Genomic DNA, 20146 nt, shown 5'->3' on the forward strand with positions numbered 1-20146 from the left:
ATGTCCCGCTTTTACATATTTGTAAGGTTTGAGAACATCTCAACAGAGGGACAGGGTCTGTTACAATAGAGACACACATATACAGTCACTTCATGGGTACATCTGTTCAACTGCTTATAAACACAAATATCTAAATATAAGCCAATCACATGTGATCAACTCAAGATGAAGATGAAGATGCAGAAGTGCATCTCTGAACGCACAGCCAGTTAAACCCTAAAGCAGATGGGCTACAGCAGCAGAAGACCGCAGCAGGTGCAACTCCTGTTAATTATGACCAGGAAATTGAAACGTTGCTTCACATATGCTAACTGAACAATCCCAATTATTTTATTGCAACATTCAGATAGTAGATAGCTGAATTTGGCAAAATTTAGTAACGATGTGTGCATTGTTGCTGTCCCTTCATACCCAAAGTGTACCCATTTCGTGATGGCTACTTCCAGCAGGATAACACACTATGCCGCAAAGCTCAAATAATATGAAAGGGGTTTCTTGAACATCACAGTGAGTTCACTGTAGTGAAATGGCCTCCAGTCACCAGATCTCAATCCAATAAAGCACCCTTATGGGGTGTGGTGGAACAGGAGTGTCACACTGTGGATATCCAACCAAAATAATCTGTAGCAACTGTGGGATGATATCATGTCGATATGGCCCAAATTCTCAGAAAAATGTTTCTAGCATCTTGATAAATCTATGCCTGTTCTGCAGGAAAAAGGAAGTGGTGGGTGAATGTAACAGACAAAAGAGATCAAGCTTATCACATTATGCAGAACGCAAACGATCTTTTACACTGAAGACAAAGACTTATTACACAGCATGTTTTATCTGCTTCTACATGCAACATGCAGACAGTTGCACAGCGGAAGGAGCAATTGAAAGCAACCAGTTGTACACTTGGTGCTTTTAAGTAGTAGCTATAAAAAGACATTGCCCACTAGAAGCATGCCATGCCACAAAGCTGTCATATTGTTTGTTTGCTTTATATTAAAAGTGTTTATAGTAGCTGAACTGTAATGATAGAAGGGCAGATCAGATGTCTGCATTTTACCGGTAGAATCAGAGTAAATTTCCAGAACATCATTTATAAAATATGATTCGTCCACATCATGAAAATCATCCCCTCTTTGGGTAAAACTGAGCCTAAACTGGCCCGAATATAAGATAGTTAAAGGCAGATAGCAAAACACAAATATAAAAAGAAAATGATTTGGTTTAAATGGTTCAATGCTAATGTCAGTTTTCATTATAACATGGCTTTAAAATGCGGTGAAAAGACAGCTGAAAAAACCTCTGACACACATATGACTAACAGACTATATAAACTACTTTCCGTTATTAGCCCCTTATCGAAATGCATTGTGTACACAGGTTAAGTTTTCATTTGAATGCGTGATATTTTTGCGCGGACCGCTGACAGCGTTGCTACGCCCCGCTTACTACATCTCCCATAGTGCATTGCAGCGGTAGGAAATAATCACATCCTTGGGTCAGAGTTCAAAATGGTAACATGCGGGTTTCAGAAGCTGCAACTCTGAGCATCATGAGGATACTTTTAATATGAAAATACCACTTGCGTTAGCTTAGCCTTAGTTTGATTAATCCTTTTTTCGTTTCTCGAATATGTCCGTGAACGCATCAAAGCACGAGCTGATCCAGCTGATCTACCGCCACTTGAAGGAGCATGGTTATCGCTCAGCTGCAGATGAGCTACAGAGGCACAGCCCACAGGTCAACATTGTTCACCACACACACACACATATCAACTGCAACTGTTACAATGTTTCAAATGCTGCTCCTGTGCTGTGCAATAACCCCCCTCTACTCACACCTCATGAAATTCCACAAAAAAACATTTTCTGAAGTGTGGACGGGGAAGAACGTTTGCTCAATTAAATCTCCCCATTTTTCGTAACAACTAGACTGCTACGTGTTTCTATTTTTCTGCATAAACATAGTTGTGTGTGTATATATAACTTTAAAGATCGTAAGATCCAAGAAATGTATCCTCCCCTTGCTGTGAGCTAAAACGAGCTCAATGTTAGGACTTATATACCACTTAAAAAAAAGTGGTGTGTGAGTGGGCCAACTTCTTGTTGCGTTCAATACTTGCCTAGACTAAGAACGTAACACTTGAAAGGCTTTCACCTTGTATAGACCTCTGTAAGAGGGACTGTGGCTGGAGGAAAGACAGAAAAAGTCAGATTAGTTTTAAAGGTAATCAAGTCCTTGACATAAAAAATACCATCAGTTAGACTCTACTCACCAAGAGCTTCCACCCAAAGTGGCTCAAATAGGATGTAGCATATGGCCAATTTAAATGAGTGGGGAGAGTGTGCGGCCAGGAAAAGCTGTTTGTGGTAAAGTCTAAGAAAAAAGCCCAGAGATTTGTATAAGTGCAGTCATTGCAAATGTAATACAGACCAAGAAGGCTTGTTGATTTTTCTTCCCCAAATGAGAACCATTTGGTCCCTCCACAGGTTTTTGAATTTGTAAATATTCCACAAAATGTAGTAGACTTTGTCCTTTTCTGTAAACGTGTTTATTATTCTAGTTTATTCATTTGTAATGAACTCAAGTCCTTCCTAACCACCTTCTTGGGGTCTGCTTTCATTCAAATTAGACACATAACCATAACAATGGCATGTTTTTATGTCTTTATATGCTGACATCTCCTTCAGACTACTGTACCATGTCCAAGAAATACTCCCACTGTATATTTCAAACTTCTTAATAAGTTGTAACATTTAATTTTGATTTTCTACAGGGGGAGACCAAAATATCAGTATCACTACTCGACATCTACACATCATGGTTGAAGTAAGGATGATTTCTTAGTGCTTTTCAGAAGCAACGCCCACTGGGTTAGATGTCTCATTTTGTAATAGCTTGGATACTAACTATTTTTTTTATTCCTGACAGTAACCCAAAAAATTCAGCAGATCAAGGAAGGACTCCAACTAAAGGTTCATATTTTTCTTTTTCTTTGTTAAATACAAATTAAATTAGAAAGCTGAAGTTGGATCTGAGATACTACATTTGTTTATTTGTGTATATGTGTGTCCTGATCCAGCTGTTCATGCTTACAAAATTCTTAAGCAAGATTTGGAACTTCTGTACATTAGTTTGCTTTGAGTATTTTCATCTTACACCTGTACCCAAACATTCACACTCCTAACAACCTCCAATCAGATTCAAGATGAGGGCGACAGCTTAGTGAAAAAACTGACATATCAGAGAATGCAGCTCGGTTTGTAGCAATAAACTCTTTGAGGCCAGAGGTTGGCGTATTTGAATGCATTTTAATACATTTGCACTTTTTATGTTTAGCAAAGTCTACAACATCAAAAAAGAAAAAGGACACAACTGCAAAAAAGGTGAATTTTTATTTTGTTTTAATTTCTTTTCGTGGCAGTTCTTGGACTATACCAACCACGCTAATCCTTCTTTTTCTTTTTTTTCCCAGTCTGTTCCAGCAAACAAGAAAAAAACTGAGGGAAAAGCTGCAAAAAAAGTCACAGGGGAGAAGAAATCAAAGAGCCGAACACCAGACAAAGTTGTGACTGCCGGTGCAGATGATTCAGACTCTGACAGCAGTCTGGATGTGGAGAAGTGGAAGAAACTGCTCCAACAGATGACAGGTGAGTCACTGAATGCATTATTCATGGGCGAGCGTGTCAAGGATGAGGTGATGAAAAGAATCCTAGAAAAATGAAGAGGGGGTTATGAGTGGACAATAAAGTGACCAAAGCCAGGCTAGAAATATTTGACTTGCCCAAAACACCTCACTTAAGGAGCAACCAGGGCACATCCAGTTCAGATACCTCAAACATTTCACATCAAATGAACCATATCTAAAAAAAGAATCCCATCTGCCCCTCTCAGAAGGAGCGGTTATTTGCACAGTAACTTTAGGATATTTTTCCCTTAATGTAATGAAATTATTTTCAGTTGCAGGCTGTCAGCGCACACATGGGTGAGTTTTATCTTTTTTCCAACAAGTTTGATCTGTTAGAGATCCAATCAGATGAAATTAGGCTTGTTAGAAGAGGGGTCCTTAACGTGGTCTGAGCTAACATAACCTGTTTCAGGAAAAGACTGTATTTTATATTTCAAATAAGATTTTATTGAAATGAGAATCATGCAAAGATACTCTAATGCAGGTTCTGAATTAAAGTGTAAAGCTGGAAATAAGCAAAATATGTCTCATTTGAGCTAACGTCAAAGCGCGCTATTGAGAGACTGAGATGTAGCATTCAGGCGAGGTGTTCATGGTGGAAGGAGTCTAAACTCAGGTGGAATAAACTGTGGAGGGTGTGGAAAATGTACAAAGTGATGGAAGATGAAGGGAAAGCTTGGTCCCTCCACTTAATGAGAGAAAGACAACCACCAGACAGTGCAGCACCACCCATGAACAACCTCACCATGGAAAAGAGTGATTTCATCCAAACAGAGCTGTGTACAGTTACTGTTTGCTCGCTGTTTATGTTTTCTTTTAGGCATTTGTTCCACCATGCACAGTTTGATGTTTTTACTGGGTTTTCTCTGTCCACAGATGCCGACATAGTCAAGATGAATGCCATCAATGCCCTGGACTCCTCTGCTCCTCAACCCCCGAAAAAGAGAGTCAGGAAACCCCGGGCTAAGGCTCCGGCGAAACCTGGAACCCCAGTTAAACCGAGTAACGGGACAGTGAAACACAATGACGAAGGTGGCGAGAAACATGTGACTGAAAAAAAAGCAAAGACGAGCTCGACCGAGAAGAATGTGACAAAAAATGTGACTTCTGTCACCTCAAGCACTCCGAGCCAAAAGCAAAACCTCTCATCTCCAGCGGACAAACAAATAAAAAAGGACAGAGAAACTGCAACTCCCAGTGAACAAACAACTGATGACAGAACATCTGAGCCCAAGAAGAAGAAGAAAAAGAAGGAGAAAATTGCAGACAAGGAGGAAAAGAATGAGACGGGTGAAGATGGAAAAGAGGAATGTGGCGAAGAGACGAGAAAGACCAAAGACACGAAGCAGGAGGAGGCTAAAAAAACTCCGAAGGTGAATAAAAAAGCAAAAGAAACCAAAGATGATGCTGAAAGAAATGAGACAGTCACGACTGAGACAAACACAAGAGGGAACGCTGATGAGAAAACCCTTTCAGAGTCAACGGTACAAGAAAAGAAACAAAAGAAGAAGAAGAAAGAGAAGGCTGGTAGTGAGGGAAGTTTGGCACAGACTGGAAATTCTGAGCAGGTATCTGAGGAAGTGAAAAATAACAAAGAGAGCAAACAGGAAGAAAACAACCAAACCTCAGAGCACATAGCAGAAGAAAAGAAAGCCAAGAAGAAAAAAAAGAAGAAAACAGAAAGTGAGGAAAATTCATTGACATTTGCAAGTGAAAGCATTTCAAAGCAAAAAGCTGAAGACATAGAAAATAATACAGAGCAAAAAACTGAAGAAATTGAGACTTTAGAGCAGACGTCTACAGAAAAGAAGGCAAAGAAGAGGAAAAGGGACCTTCTTAATGGTGAGGAAAATCCAGAACAAGTACTGCAGGAAAAGAAATCAAAGAAGAAGAAAAAAGAAAAAGCTGATGAAGAAAGAGAGCAGGTAGTTGAGGATATAATAGATAATAAGGTAGAGGAAACAACAGAGCAGGTCAAGAGTGTCAAGAAGAAAAAGAAAAATAATCCCGCCAACACAGAGCCGCTGCCTCCACCTGACGTAGAGGCAACGAGTTCTCAAACGGAGAAGAAGAGAAGTGAGTAAACAACCCACATATAGCTTAAAAACATGTAATTTGATGGTTTTGTAAAATTGCTTTGCATTTGTCCTCAGAAAAAAGCAAATTGAAATCAGCCGACATCCCAGAAATACCTGTAGATTCAATCCAAGACGCCATGGCAACAGAAACCGCCTCAAGCGACTCCCACAAAAAGGTATCACGCTACTTAGAAAACAAATCTCGACGCTACTTAGAAAACAAATGTGTCCAGTCTCAACGTTGGCGGATCCTAACCCTCATGTCCGTCTCTCCACAGAAGAAGAAGAAATCATCAAAGAATCATCAAGATGTGTGACTCGTCATCCCGCAGACCCAGAGGACGAGGGTCACATCACGTCCTCCGATTTCCGATCATGTACACTGATCATATATCAGTAGTTAGAATATGACTTAAAACTTTAAAGATCCGTCGTTTATATTTTTGCTACATTTTTATCTTTTTATGGGTTTTGGGTTTGTGTTTTTTTACTTAAGTGTTTCTACGGTAGCTGCCATTTTCACGGCACGCGCATTTCGTGGTTGTTTTGGGGAACTGATGATCACCTGTTGAAATATTTCTGCCTCATAGTGAAATTCAGATGGGGTTTAATTGAGTAACGTCTGTTTTTATAAACATGGATTCTGTTTTGCTCTCAGGAATTTCCCTCGTGATAATCCTGAGCTAGGTTCTCTAAACCACCTTTCATATTTTTATGCAGATTTAAGTTGTAAAATGAAGTGAAACTGTGTGATTCTGATTAAGAGGTTTACTCCTGTCCTATAGCTGTCTTTTGGTATTTCGTTAAAAAAAATTACACACTTTTTTTTAACCAGATGTATATTTATTCAAATTGACATGTCAGCTGTTCTATCGTGGGAAAGGAGGGGAAATTCTATGTGTGTGATGAGCATTATTTTTTAAAGTTTTAAATGTTTGATATAAATTTTCTTATATAGATTGTATATTATGCTTTTAATACAAATTAAACACCATAGTTTTTTTTGTTTTTATCAACTGTACCCGTCCCAAGTCTTACATCTGGTAAATCCTGTTCTTTGGGCACACAAACGCTGAACTTCTTACAAATTAAGGGAAAATGCTTGACTTGATGAGCTCTGGAGATTGTGCTGTGCTGTAGGGGACACTCTATATGTTTGTACGTGTCAGGGATCTCGGTGAGACAAATTAAGATTATTAAGAGAGACGAGGCCTAAAACTGCCTTTCCGCTGAATCGTGTAACGTGAGGGTGTCAAGTCTTTTTTAAGGAAACCGAGAAAACGACTGTTCCACTCCAATCCGGAGGGTGACGCTAATGCAGCGAAAAGACGTTTGTTTTACCACTGTTAAAGAAGAAAGAAGAAGACTGCCCCACTACCATAGCTACACACTAACCATACGATGAGTAACTGTCAGTGAAGTTTTACAGTTGCAGTTGTTACTGGCCGCCAAATGTGGAGGTTGAACAAAGTTCGTCACAAAGCCGGACAACAAGGCGGCAGCTTGGAGGAGCTCAGGCTGAAGAGGCGAGAGAACGAGAGAGGTGTGTCTGCTAAATACCGAGGCTCAGTTTCCCAAACATACTGTAGGCTAACCCTGGTCTTTAACTAAAACCCTGTTTATTCAGTAATGAGCTCATTTTTCCTTTGGCTCTGTGACTATGTTTAGTTTCCATAGAAACTAGCTGGAACTGTAGCTTCAACGTAACCATTATTTTATTAATATCTTAATAAACTATTAGGTACACGTTGCTAGAGCCAAGTTGAACCCCCTTGTGTTTTCAGAATTGTCTTAATTCATCATGGCACAGATTCAATAAAGTGCTGGTATTGTTCTATTAGTACTGGTATTGGTATTGTAGCCTCAGCTGTCTATTGCTGTAGGCCATCTACTTCGTGTTGGCGTTCATAGATGCTCTTTTGTATACCTTTGTTGTCATGGGCGGTTATTTGAGATATTGTTGCCTTCCCATCAGCTCAAACGAGTCGGCCACTCTCCTCTGACATCTGGCTTCACTAAGGCATTTTTCCTCTTTCTCAGACCGTTCTCTGTGAAAATTGGCTGTTGAAAATTCCAGCACGTCATCCGTTTATGGAATACACAGGCCAGCCAATTTGGCACAAACAGCCATTCCACATTCAGAGGCATTTAAATCACTATTCTTCCCCATTTTCATGCTCAGTTTAAACTTCAGCAGGCCATCTTGACCCTGTCTACATGTCTAAACCAACTCAGTTGTTGCTATGTGATTATCTGATTAGATACTTGTATTTACCAAGCAGTTGAACAAATGTGCATAATAAAGTGTGAAATAGGTTTATGTAATGTGCACATGTAATTTTTTTTAAAAACTGTATTACAAAGATACAGCTCTTTTTTATGACACCCGTGAGGAACTGTTAGTTAGCTGTTACATCTTCATCTCCAGGCATTTTTACAACACATAAACAGCAAAAACAGTTCCTGTGCAGATATAGGTTTTCGTTTCTACTCGAAATTCAGTGTTTTTTTAAAAAATTGAGATGTTCCCATGTACAGGTCTTAATATAAAATAGAGCAGTGTTGGTGACATACACTGGCGTAAAATGAGTCAAAACCTAAATGGATATGTTAGCATCATCTTAACTTCAGCTTCTTTATTTCCCCACAGGCATGGCCTCCCCATGGTGGCTTTATCTCAAAAGGACGCATGTTTTGCACAGCATATGTACACTAAACACAAGTATGATCACGTATGATCCCTGAAGGTTAAAGAGTTGTGACATGCCTCTCCCTGAATGCTTTAGCACTGAGACAGGCACGCAGAGACAGGCAGCTGGTGAGCAAGCGACTACTGCTAAATGAAGATGAGGAGCAGCCGGACGTTAGCATGGACACAGCCCCAGGAGGACATGTAAGTATCAGATATTGTGTTGGATCAGGGGTGTCAAGCACAAGAATTTCCCAGGTGCCAGAATTCTCCAATCTGGCCCACTTGAAGGCTGGAAGATGTAAAGGAGGGAATCAACTTATAGGCTATGTTTTCAGAAGTTTTACATCTTTTACTGCTGATAAAGACCTCCTACGTAGCCATTCACGCTAAACTAAAGGAATTATCTAATAGATAAATAATTAAATGACAGAAAAGTTAATGTTTTTTGACATCTTTTGAAATTTTGGTGGGAAAAAAAGAATATTTTCTGTGAATTAACAAAAACTTTGTTTTATAAGTACAGGACAGTCTGGAAAAAGAGCTACTGGAACCTTTCTGTAATTTTATTTTGCTGAAAAATTGAGACATATTGTTGAAATGTTTCTTCTTTGTCTCATTGTAAGGTTTCTCAGGGATTTAAAGTGTAGCTAAATATATTAACACTGACAGAATGGGGTGTTTTTACTACTCGAGCCAAACTGGGCCGTATTTGACCCACAACGTAAACTGATTTTGACATGCCTGTCTTAGATTATTTTTTTTGGTAGGTTCAGTAAAATGAAAGATCTGAACTCAGCCTGCCAGTCTCATATTTCCTCAGGACATTGTTAGTCTGCTCCACAAACTTCAACACAGCGGGACAGAGAAGGAGGCACACCTGAAGGCCTTGAGTAAAGTTCTGCGCGACCCAGCTGCACAGCTCACCTTTATCAAGTATGGTAGTGGCTTCTGTTGCCATATTGGAAGAGACTAAATTACGCTGTCACTTTTAAGTCACTTCCTCATCTTTGTGTGTGAAACTGTGTTTTCTTTCAGGCACGAGAACAGTATGCATCTGCTGGTCGGCCTCCTCACTGGCTCTAATGCTCAGTGCCGCCTGCAGGCCGTTCGGTGTCTTCACGAGCTCTCTCACTCTTCCCACACTAATGTGGCTCCAGCCTGTCTGCCTGCTACCCCTTACCTGCTCACTTACCTGTCTGGCCCAAGCACTAAGTTTACAGTAAGTCACCATGCAGTGCAGGCAGTTTGTGATATAGTATGACCTACAATGCAGAAGACTTTTGACTTCCTTATTGTGCGGAACATTATATGTACACAGGAGCTGTGTCTCTACACACTTGGTAACATGTGTCCAGACAGCGATGTGGTAAGAGAGAAGCTCCTGGCTCAGGGAATCATTCCCGCTCTGGCCAGCTGTATAGAGGTAAACTACGAAGGCTCACTGTCTACACTAATATCCTTACTGTACTGGCAATTCGTAGAATTGTTGCAGTTGAATCCAAATCTACTCAAACATCCAATTCATAGAGAGACAGGAGTGTGACTGCTGCACGTCTTTGTAACATGTTACTGTGTATTTGTCCAGAACCAACGGCACACACTTGCAGTAGTGGAAGCTGCAGCGTTCACCCTCTCTCAGCTTCTCCAGGCCAGAGACGCACCTGAGAAGATAATCCCGTAAATATATCAATAATGCACTTCTTCACGTCTTCAGCCTCTGCATTCCTCATCTCGCAGAAAATGTCAGAGTAATGTTTTGTTCACATTTAACCTTGTTGTGTTTTTTTGTCTTCCTCTGTGTCTGTAGGATAGTCCTGAAGTCTACCTTGCCTTCACACCTGTTATCCGTCCTTACCCCCGACCCACAGTTCGGCCTGGCTCCTGCCATAGAGTGTGCATGGTGTCTCCATTACCTCATATGCAGGTGAGAAGTTTAGGAAAGTGTCCAAAACCTTTTTTGTTTTTTTGCTGATTTGCTATTGTAGCTAATTACTGAATCTGTTTTGTGCCTTTTATTAGCACAGATGATAACAAAGAGCTGCTGGCTCAGGGTGCCCTGTCACAGTGCAGCTCCTTGTTAGTGTCACTAGGTGGTGCTGTCACCGAGGGAAACAAAGAAGATGGGATTGAGCTGGTATGGAAGTGAATGATCAAATCCAATATTTACTTTCAAAACTTGTTAAGACTTTTTTTTTTACTTTTAAGCAAACAAATTTGATAATTATCATTGAATTAATAATGTAGATTAGTTCATTTCATGCTGAGCTACCTCCAAAGATAGTAAAATGACTTAACTATTATTAAAAGTCAGTTGAAGAATCTAGGAACTGAAACAAAACAGCAACATCGCATATTTGCCTAAGCTTCAGAACAAAGTAAAAATAACAACTAGAGATGGCACGATACCACTTTTTTATGTCCGATACCGATATCATAAATTTGGATATCTGCCGATACCGATATGAATCCGATATAGTGTTTTTTAATCAACAAAACTGTTTTTAAATATCTTGCTGCATTTTGTATAAGTTCATACTCAAGTTTAAAACAACAACTACACTAAAGCTATTCTGTTATACCTGCATGCAAAAAAAAATATTTCATAGTTCAGCAATACTGATCAATCTAATAAACTTAAACCTACACCATCCTCCCTATTCTGGTATTTTAAAGAGTACTTAGCATAAATATTAAGCAACCTAACTAATAGGGTTCCAACTCCCAGCAACAACAAAAATAAATAAATAAAAAATAGGGAACCACCCCTCACGCTCCACCTCATGATGCTTAATCGACGTAATCAACCTTAATTTGATGCAGTGTGAAAAAAAAATGCACAGAAATCAATTATTTTTCAAGAAATATTAAATAGATTCAACATCTTTCTTCAACAAAATTGCAGACTGCACAGATGGTACCTTCCCAAAGGAAAAAGTACTATAGCTTACTAGGGTATATATATTAGACTTAATAGTTACTATTAAGTCTAGAAGTAATAGACTAAATGAATAGAAGTAATTGACTTCTATTCATTTTGCATCAAATTTAAACTTTGGGTGTCAGATAATTATTTATTAAAAGCTAGACATTTTAAATGAGAATAAGAAAGAAAAGTATGTCTTTGTGCCCCCTTTTCCCTGTTAATGCCCTATCGGCCCCCCTGTCTAAACTTTGCTAGATCCGCCCCTGCACAGTTACCAGCCGTCAGCTGCGTAGAAAAAGATCCTGATGTAGAAAGTAATATTAAATACATTCTAACAACAGCTGATCAAGCTTAAACGTGCTGCTGTTGTTTATCCACTGGTTTCCTCTTTCTGGTGCAAACTGGGCCAAAAGCAAACAAGAGACACGGACTCGCGACAGAAAAGCCGATCAGCTGATCATTAAGCAGTTTCATGATTGAAGTAGCAGCAAGAAGAGGCAGTCGCTCGTTAAGCTTAACGCAGGAATGCTTTACAAACATTCAGAGATGGACTTACACACTTGCTTTACTTCTCTCGGGATAACTTTGTCGGAGATGAAATGCGGGGTTGCTAGCGAAGCTCCAAATGCTATCCAGACCACCGACAGGTCCCGCATGCCACAGCCGCTCTATCACGTGATGCATACTGCTCCGACGTGCTAACGTTCTGAGGTGAGTTACGGCGTGTTGCAAGTTTTGTGAGGTGCTTTCGTGATATTTAATGGATCGGATTACATTTTTTATTTTTCTCCGATATCCGATCCAGTAATTTAGGTCAGTATCGGACCGATACCGATACGTAATATCGGATCGGTCCATCTCTAATAACAACTTTAGTTTTTAATCTGACTTGGATCACAGAAGCTTTTAATGTGTCTTCTTCAGCTCATCTGGCCTCTGTTGAGGTGTGTGGGAAACATCTTGTCCTCCTGCCCGGAGGAAGACCTGAATGCTCAACTGACTGATGCTCATCTGCCAGCTTCTCTGTGTGGACTTGTTCAAGCCTACCTGCACACCCTGCCAGCCTTGGCCAGAGAGACCGTCTGGGTCCTTAACAACCTCACAGGTACGGCTCTCTTGTTTTAGTCGTCTCTGAATGGGACTGCAGCCATACAGAAGTACACCTCATCATTACTAATAGAACCGTTTTGCAATATATTTTTCCTGCTTTGCCGCAGTTCAGTATAGATTTGTGCAAGAAAACATTGCATTTTTTTTTTGGTGTAACTATTCAATCTATTCAAATACTGAATAAAATGCTTGTGGCTGCCTTGTGCATTCTCTGTGCACATCTGAGATTTGATGCATCATAATTATCAGGGTTTTCTGTAGTGTGTGTAACGTGCCCCATTGTGTTTTCTACCTCTCTCCATCCCAGCTCACTCCACCGAATTCTGCTCCGCCCTCTTGACTCTAAACTTGGTCCCAGGATTGATCCAACTTCTCCCATTTTCTCAAGGCATTAATACTATGGTTAGTACCGTAATTGTCGGGCTATAAGCCGCTACTTTTTGCACAAGCTTTGAACCCTGCGGCTTTTAGTCAGGTGCGGCTTTTCTATGGATTGTCCGTGATTTTTGTCATATCGTAAGACGATTTGTTTTGTTTGTTCCGCTGTTGTACGGCACTACGTTGCCTGGCGGAAGGGCATGCGATCAGACACACAGTATCGGGGTTCAAGAGTGGTATGTTGGTCACGTGTCCATCCGCCAGGCAACATAGTGCCGTACAAGTAGCGTGAAAAACCAACTTCAAATGAACGCTACGCGTTCAGCGGGAGTCGTGGATGACGAGCGGCGATAAACTTGCGAAAAGCAAGTTATGCTCAACTCCACCGGTGGAATCTGACAGCGTGAAAAAGTGTGAAAACATCCATGATCACCAACGGATTTCGAAGGGCTGGACTGCTGCCTGATGGAGAGGAGGACACCGCCACGGCCCTTCAGAGGGTGTTCGACTCTAACACTGACAACGAGGATTTCTTTGGTTTTGTAAGTGACAACGAAGGAACGAAGCTGAGAGTGGATGACGAAGCCATCCTGAGCCTGTTCGTATCCGACACTGGAGGAGAGGACTTTGGTGGTTTTAGTGCGCAGGAAGAAGAGAAAGATGGTGACTTTTCTTCTTGTTAAAGCCGTGTCACTGCACCTGAGCCTAAAAGGTAGTCCGAATCTATTTTTCTGGTGTGCTGTAGGTTATTGTTATGTACTACATTTGTTACTCATTTATGAAGCACAGTACATGTTTCGTACTTGTAATTACCGCTACTTGTACATATACCTAAAAAGTTATGCAAATATGTACCCATAACTTGTTTTTCAAAATATTAATAAAAGGGGTGTGTCTCCAAACAGCCATCTCTTTCCTGACAATTCGCTTTGTGCATATTCTCTTACATATGATAAGTCAACATTGAAACACCTGCGGCTTTTGGTCAGGTGCGGCTAATGTATGTACAAAACAGGATTTTCCCCTGATTTTAGCTTGTGCGGCTAATATTCAGGTGCGCTTTGTAGTCCGGGAAATACGGTACTATGATTGATATAAGTGCTTCTTGTAATATTAAGTCATTGTGGCATATAATAAGAAATCTTGTGGTTTTCTCTTGCATCCTTTTGGATGAAAAAAGTGTTTTTTGATTTTGTGTTTTTGTTGTTTTTTGTTTTTCTTGCTTGTTACACTCAGATTCTCAGGATTCTGGCTAATATTGCCCACAAGAAAAAGGTGTTCTGTGTGCAGCTCATGCAGCTTGGTTTACTGTCTGCACTCTGTGCCACGCTTAAAATGGCTGATCAGGAAATGGTGATTCAGAGCCTGGACATCCTGTTCATGATGACTGTCAGCAGTCCAGTGGTAAGTGTGGTAATTAGTGAAACTAAACTCTGTAATGATTGCTAAGCTGTGGCATGATGTGGTATTCTTCTTCTTCAGGTGGCAGAGGAGTTTGTCAGGCAAGATGGGCTTTCACTGTTGGAGGTCCTTCAGTACAATGGTGCAGCAGAGATGAGACAAAGGTCGACGTACCTCCTGGAGAAGCACTTGTTGTCCTACCAACAGCATATAACAGTAATTGTTATGCAGCCTTATTGTCTCTGTTGAATTTTTTTTGTAGTTTTTAGTTAAAAATGTCTGATGGGAGCTGCTGTCTTGCAGGTGGACAATATGCCGGATCCTTGAATCAACAACAAGACTTGTTGTGTTAGGAGGGCCCAGCTGAGGATAACAACATGTTTACATTTTGATATGATAGATATCAAACTTGTTTGTGCATTTGAAGTAATTAGTGATAAAACTGCTGTCTTGTATGTTTTTACTCATGGAATTTTAATCTATGCAAATATTAAATATTTTTATAATACTTGTACTGGTGAAGTACTTTTGCATAAAACTGTATTTATATTCAGATATGGCTTGACATATTTCGAGATGTTAAGATACTGAAGGTGGAACATATAACATTAGAAACATAATGTGTCTTTATCAACAAGACCTTGTCATCATGCCTGTGTAACGATTAAATAATTATGACATAATAAAACTCTTCCTTACAACAAATATGACTGCTGCTTTTTTTGGAGTATTTGCTGTTTGGTTTGATTTTTATTAAGAAACATTTAGTTACATTTAATCACAAAAAATCTTGGGACTTTTACATGTGATGCTGATGATTAGTGAGGGCAGCACAGACCGACCCAAAGTGGTGGCACTGCTATATGTATGTATGTTAAAAAAAAATAATCAGAAGTTGATCATTGTGATTGCTTCAAACTGCTGTTTAAAGCTGAAACTTGTAGAGATGATAAATATGCCCAATTAGAAAGTAATTTCAATAATGATAAAAAAAAGAAAACATTAATGCAATCTGAATCCGTAATGTAAATAATTTTTAAAAAAGCCTCACTTAAAGACTTTAAGTAGGTAAAGTTGTTGTTGTTTTTTATGTACACCTGCTTACACTTATAACACAGTCAGTGTGCACAGACCTCATGGAGTTTTCACTGACCACACTGTGGAACAGTTTCAGCCTGTAACTTCCAATCAAAGTCTTTGGCTCCTCCCCTTAATGAAAAAAAACTGTCTCTTTCTCTTTCTACCCACAATAATCCCTTCCCGTTATCTTTCACGCTGCTTTTGCTGCATGAAAATCCAAGACGAGGTAAGAAGGACCATTGGGGCCAAATTAATACAAAACATATATTGCTGAAATTGAGAATAAAATCAAAATTTGGAGATCAAGTTACATAATGTTGTTTTGAGGAGGGAAAAAGTTAAAATACTATTTTGAGGAAAAAACTGGAAATGTGGAGATTACAGTTGTTGTTTCATGAAAGACTGCCATATTTGTTATACCCTTTACAGAATGCCTTGTTTAGATGAGTTAGAAGGACACATTGTTCTGCCGTGTTTTGATAGAATACACAACACGTTCTCACTCCCAAACACCAAACACTTCCCTGGATTACGAGATCGGAAAAATTAAGAAACATGAGAACAGTTTGGAATGAATCTACACATATGCGTTTATTTTACTTAAATCGCTTTGGAAAACACTAACTTCTTTAAAGTGCTGGTTAAGGTTCGGGATAAGGTTAGGTCAGAACGGGCGTGAGAACGGGCTGACATACATCCTCTCTGTTACAAGAGGGCGTAACCACCTTTAGTCTCTCCGTTACCGGCCGTCTAGTATAAAGTGAGTATAAACAGTAAGCTGTCAGTGTAGAGAATAGAAATCTTGTGGAAATCTTAATAGAAATTATTGTGAGCTGTGATTCTTTTCCCCCACACTGAGCCCTTACCTGCTGAAACTCACTTTAACTTTAACTAATTTTTCTGTTTAGATGCAATGTCACACGCACGAGGTTCAATTAGCTTTGCACAAAAATAATACATACCAGGTTGTCAGTAGTTTCACTAACTCTGCCAATAATGCCGATCTACTTATAATACAGTAAGTGTGCACAGACCTAATGGGGATTTCATTTTAACTGAGTGGTTTACTCACTATACTGTGGAACAGCCTAAGCCTGTAACTTCCAGACAGTCTTTAGCCCCACCACTTAATAAAAAAAGAAGTCTCAAATTGCCACACTTCCTCTTTCCACCCACAACATTCCCTTCCTGTTATCTTTCACTCTGCTTTTTCTGCATGAAAATCTAAGACGGGGTGAGTCACGTTTTCTAAGACTTTTGAAAAATCTTGCATTCATCTGGCTTTTAAATGTTTTCTGCTACTCCACAGATATTCTGCCCCCAACAATCTGTGCTGCTGTGGGGAAGCATCCAGTTCAATTAAGTCTTTTTGACCCGCAGCCAAGCACTGTGTGTAGTCTCCTGAAAATGGAGGGAACTCAGACAACGACTAGAGAGGAGGGGACAACAGAAAGAAATGGGGATCAGGGGACTAGCAGCAATGTGCCGATGTCCAGCAAACCTCTGCATCGCTTTGTCCGAAAGGAGCCCAGAAGTCTTGGGGTAACACATCAGATAAGCAAAATCTTAAATAAGCAGATTTATGCACGAGGATAGCTATAAGCTGATGCAGCTGTAGACACTCTCATCCATTCTTCCTCTTCCCCTTTCCAGATTGTCATTCTGATGTTTGGCTGTGCTGAGTTGTTAATGGGATTTCAGTTCTCCAATGAAGAGTTCAAATTCTCTGCTCAACTCATTCCCTTTTGGCAGGGAGCTCTGGTACTTACTGTAGCATTTTACTGGCTAGCACTGACATGCTGACAGCTAAAAATGATTGAACTTGACTGGTCATATCTTCTGTGCAGTTATTGTTCAGAAAAGTTCAAAGTACTGCCTGTGCTATAAATATGAGGCTACAACCATCAGTTTGTTAGGTTAACAGCACAAGCATGACACACAGTCATAATACCAAAAGGTTTTAAAAATGCATCTGGTACAATTGCAATGCTACGTGTTAACTAGATCTTTCCAATGACAAATAAACATCAGCAAGTATTCATAGTTTCCTACAAAATATGTATTGTATGAAGACAGACTCACACAGCTTCACACTGTGAAAATATCACCCATATTACTAAATCTACTGTGGGTTAAGGTCAAACAGCATCATTTGTTGTGATTATTTGCTCACTAGTTTCTTACCTGTGGAATCCTGTCAGTCTACACTGAGTTGCATCCGTCCAAGAAGATGGTACGTCATGGTTTTATTTCCTATTTGTGATTTTCAGCCTTGTTTATACTCCTACAGTCCTTCCTAATTCAGTGGCCTAATTAATTTTGATTAACTTATCTTTCCCAGGTGACTGTGTGCTTGGCCCTGTATGTGGTTTCCATCTTTGGAATCGTAATCTCTTTCATATACAGGATGATCCAGGTCCTCTCTTATCCCTACTTTTTTTTTTTGCGATTTCATTTGAACAATGCAAGTGTGGTGAGTTACAGTACATATCTATTTTTTGATTATGATTGTATGACATGCATGTTTTCACAGCATATCAATAACTCTCACTTTCTGTCACTGTAGATGCTGCTGAAAAGTATCGAAGCCATTTTACTGATCTCCACTATTTCAGTGTTAGTGATTCTCATTTTTCTAACCACTGTCGCAAGTTTCGCACTGAAATCCACACGCACTCAGGTAATAGCATATTTTATTTTTTTATTATTGACATACAAGCCTTCTGTCTACTTCAAAGAAACATGCCACAGAGTCCGATTTATCCCAGGGATATCTGCTGAAGGACAGTTTTCAATAGCTTTGGTCACTCATCATTTTATTTTTCTTCCACTTTCATGTTTTGTTTTGTTTTTTCAGGTCATCGTCCAGCAAATTCCACCACCGAGGACTGAAACGCCATCGGACTGAGGACATCTTTTTAAAGTATTATTAAACATTACACGACCTTACTAAAACACACTTGTTGGTCTCTTGCGACACTTGTTCTTGAACTAAAATCATTTATGTCATCACTGTGAGGAAAAACTATCTTAGAAGAACTTTTTCAGGAAGGCAATAACGACTAATCTGTCTGGCAGCCCTTGCGTTTCCCTGCTGCACGTCTGCAAATCTCTTCTCATCGACTGAATGTGTTGACCTCAGCCAGATGTCATACACTATATGTTGGACAACATCTGGGCTATGCAACATTTGTTTGTGACAGGTGTCAAAATTCAGTCCAACCATAAAAGTTTTGATTTGTTTTAAAACATACTTGTTAGAAATTCCTTTTTTATTGTTAATATCTGAAAATTTCCTTCCTCATCAGACCTTTAGTCATTTGGAAGCCATGTAGAAAATCTGTTATGCGTGTCATCTTTTCAGAGACGTCCAAAATTTTCCATCTAATTGTATCTGCATTATTATTAGTGTCTTATTAGTAGTGTTTGACTGTCATTAAATGGTGCTTTGTACTCTGTACTGAATGTTTAACTGAAGACATTTTACAATATGACATGTTGTAACTGGATGAGTAAACTATTAGCTTTGACCTCTGGTTACAGAGGGAGCAGGTACTGCACTGTGATCTAAGAAGCCTCGGTATAAACTCTGTTTTTCCTGTTTGCGTAAAATCTTTTTATATTTTGTGCAGTAATTGTGTACTGATTTAAACATAAACTTTTGTTAAGCCAATATAAATATTCTCATTTCATTATGTTAATCTTTGCGTAGATTAGAGCTGTACAAACTCTGTTTTTGCCTTATAAATGATATTTTCATGTGAGTTTGTACATTTCAATAAATTGCTGCATCTCTCTCATTTTCCTACCAAAACTTGAAGTGAGAGATGGCTCAATACTTTTGCACAGTACTCTATATGTTTATATGTGTCAGGGAACTCAGTGTGACGAATTAAGTAAGATTAGTAAGAGAGATAGCTTTTAACTCTCAGGGATGGCACAGTGTTTGAGTTTGGGAACTGAAGGGGAGTTTGGACCCGGAAACGGCTAATGACGTCAGATAGTTTGTTTAACCTCCACAGTGGCCATCAAATGTGGAGGTTAAACAAAGTTCGTCACAAAGCCGGACGACAAGGCGACAGCTTGGGGGAATTTCGGCTGAAGAGGCGAGAGAACGAGAGAGATGTGTCTGCTAAATACTGATGCTCAGTTTCCCAAACATACAGTAGATTAACTCAGGTGCACTGTGGCATTTAAACAATATTCAGTTGGTATTAAGGGTGCCAAATAAATATCCCTGACACTATTACAGCACCAGCGGCAGCCTGAACTACTCATACAAGGCAGGATGTATCACTTTTGTCATGTGTTTTATGCCAAATTCTCATCCTATCATCCAATGTTGCAGCAGAAATTGAGACTCATCAGAACAGTCGATGTTTTACAATTTTCTGTTGTCCCATGTGAATTTTAGCTACAGCTGTTTATTGCCATCTGCTTCAAGGTTTCACGTGTTGTGCGTTCAGAGATGCTCTTTTGCATACCTTGGTTGTCACAGGTGGCTATTTGACGTATTGTGGCCTTCCCATCAGCTCAAACGAGTCTGGCCATTCTCCTCTGACATCTGGCATCAGTAAGACATTTTTCACCCAGAGAACTGCAGCTAACTGGATCCTGTTTTTTTCTCTTTTTCATTTTGATGCTCAGTTTGGACTTCAGCAGGCTGTCTTGACCATGTCTACATGTCTAAAGAACTGAGTTCTTGCTATGTGATGGTCTGATTAGATATTTGTATTGCCGAGCAGTTGAACAAGTGTGCCTAATAAAGTATGAAATAGGCTGTACATAAAGATTAGACTCGA

General features: G+C 39.6%; 3 protein-coding genes and 1 long non-coding RNA gene across 6 annotated transcripts; 3 read left to right on the forward strand and 1 right to left on the reverse strand.

Moving 5' to 3' along the window:
• Positions 1 to 1484: 1484 nt before the first annotated feature.
• tcof1 (treacle ribosome biogenesis factor 1) lies at positions 1485 to 6781 on the forward strand. Its single transcript, XM_004545385.4, has 8 exons — positions 1485 to 1734; positions 2771 to 2823; positions 2926 to 2969; positions 3334 to 3380; positions 3470 to 3644; positions 4559 to 5758; positions 5836 to 5936; positions 6039 to 6781. The coding sequence occupies exons 1-8, from the start codon at positions 1627 to 1629 to the stop codon at positions 6075 to 6077; spliced, it is 1767 nt and encodes a 588-aa protein (XP_004545442.4). The 5' UTR covers positions 1485 to 1626; the 3' UTR covers positions 6078 to 6781.
• LOC143412508 (uncharacterized) lies at positions 3382 to 7837 on the reverse strand. Its single transcript, XR_013093038.1, has 2 exons — positions 7688 to 7837; positions 3382 to 3706 (listed from the first exon to the last, which is right to left on the reverse strand). It is a non-coding gene; the product is annotated as an uncharacterized LOC143412508 (long non-coding RNA).
• On the forward strand, positions 6899 to 14969 carry tmco6 (transmembrane and coiled-coil domains 6). Of its 2 annotated transcripts, XM_004545384.4 has the most exons (13): positions 6899 to 7303; positions 8547 to 8653; positions 9273 to 9385; positions 9488 to 9671; positions 9771 to 9875; positions 10038 to 10129; positions 10260 to 10376; positions 10472 to 10586; positions 12300 to 12480; positions 12793 to 12887; positions 14100 to 14267; positions 14346 to 14480; positions 14568 to 14969. In XM_004545384.4, exons 1-13 carry the CDS (start codon positions 7213 to 7215, stop codon positions 14589 to 14591), a joined length of 1527 nt encoding a protein of 508 aa, XP_004545441.2. In that variant the 5' UTR covers positions 6899 to 7212; the 3' UTR covers positions 14592 to 14969. The 2 variants fall into 2 exon arrangements, 1 of the variants encoding a protein (XP_004545441.2); XR_013093035.1 differs by lacking the exons at positions 14346 to 14480; positions 14568 to 14969 and having other exon boundaries at positions 12793 to 13575; positions 14100 to 14234.
• Positions 14970 to 15487: 518 nt separating this feature from the next.
• On the forward strand, positions 15488 to 19195 carry LOC105940816 (uncharacterized). Of its 2 annotated transcripts, none has more exons than XM_076873447.1 (7): positions 15488 to 15570; positions 16654 to 16886; positions 16998 to 17105; positions 17521 to 17577; positions 17686 to 17817; positions 17911 to 18024; positions 18202 to 19195. In XM_076873447.1, the coding sequence occupies exons 2-7, from the start codon at positions 16752 to 16754 to the stop codon at positions 18250 to 18252; spliced, it is 597 nt and encodes a 198-aa protein (XP_076729562.1). In that variant the 5' UTR covers positions 15488 to 15570; positions 16654 to 16751; the 3' UTR covers positions 18253 to 19195. The 2 variants fall into 2 exon arrangements, with proteins under 2 accessions (XP_076729562.1, XP_014268082.3); XM_014412596.3 differs by lacking the exon at positions 15488 to 15570 and adding an exon at positions 16473 to 16578.
• Positions 19196 to 20146: the final 951 nt, after the last annotated feature.

Source organism: Maylandia zebra, linkage group LG2 (genome assembly GCF_041146795.1).
Source record: "Maylandia zebra isolate NMK-2024a linkage group LG2, Mzebra_GT3a, whole genome shotgun sequence".
Taxonomy (NCBI): Eukaryota; Metazoa; Chordata; class Actinopteri; order Cichliformes; family Cichlidae; genus Maylandia; species Maylandia zebra.

Bases quoted from the DNA above. Each gene is read 5' to 3' on its own strand.
- tcof1 (XM_004545385.4), top strand. From the start codon at position 1,627: ATGTCCGTGAACGCATCAAAGCACGAGCTGATCCAGCTGATCTACCGC. The intron at 1,735-2,770 runs GTCAACATTGTT...GATTTTCTACAG, and splicing joins TACAGAGGCACAGCCCACAG to GGGGAGACCAAAATATCAGT. The intron at 5,759-5,835 runs GTGAGTAAACAA...ATTTGTCCTCAG, and splicing joins TCAAACGGAGAAGAAGAGAA to AAAAAAGCAAATTGAAATCA.
- tmco6 (XM_004545384.4), top strand. From the start codon at position 7,213: ATGTGGAGGTTGAACAAAGTTCGTCACAAAGCCGGACAACAAGGCGGC. The intron at 7,304-8,546 runs GTGTGTCTGCTA...TGAATGCTTTAG, and splicing joins GAGGCGAGAGAACGAGAGAG to CACTGAGACAGGCACGCAGA. The intron at 14,268-14,345 runs GTAAGTGTGGTA...CTTCTTCTTCAG, and splicing joins TGACTGTCAGCAGTCCAGTG to GTGGCAGAGGAGTTTGTCAG.
- LOC105940816 (XM_076873447.1), top strand. From the start codon at position 16,752: ATGGAGGGAACTCAGACAACGACTAGAGAGGAGGGGACAACAGAAAGA. The intron at 17,106-17,520 runs GTACTTACTGTA...TTTGCTCACTAG, and splicing joins CCTTTTGGCAGGGAGCTCTG to TTTCTTACCTGTGGAATCCT. The intron at 17,578-17,685 runs GTACGTCATGGT...TATCTTTCCCAG, and splicing joins TGCATCCGTCCAAGAAGATG to GTGACTGTGTGCTTGGCCCT.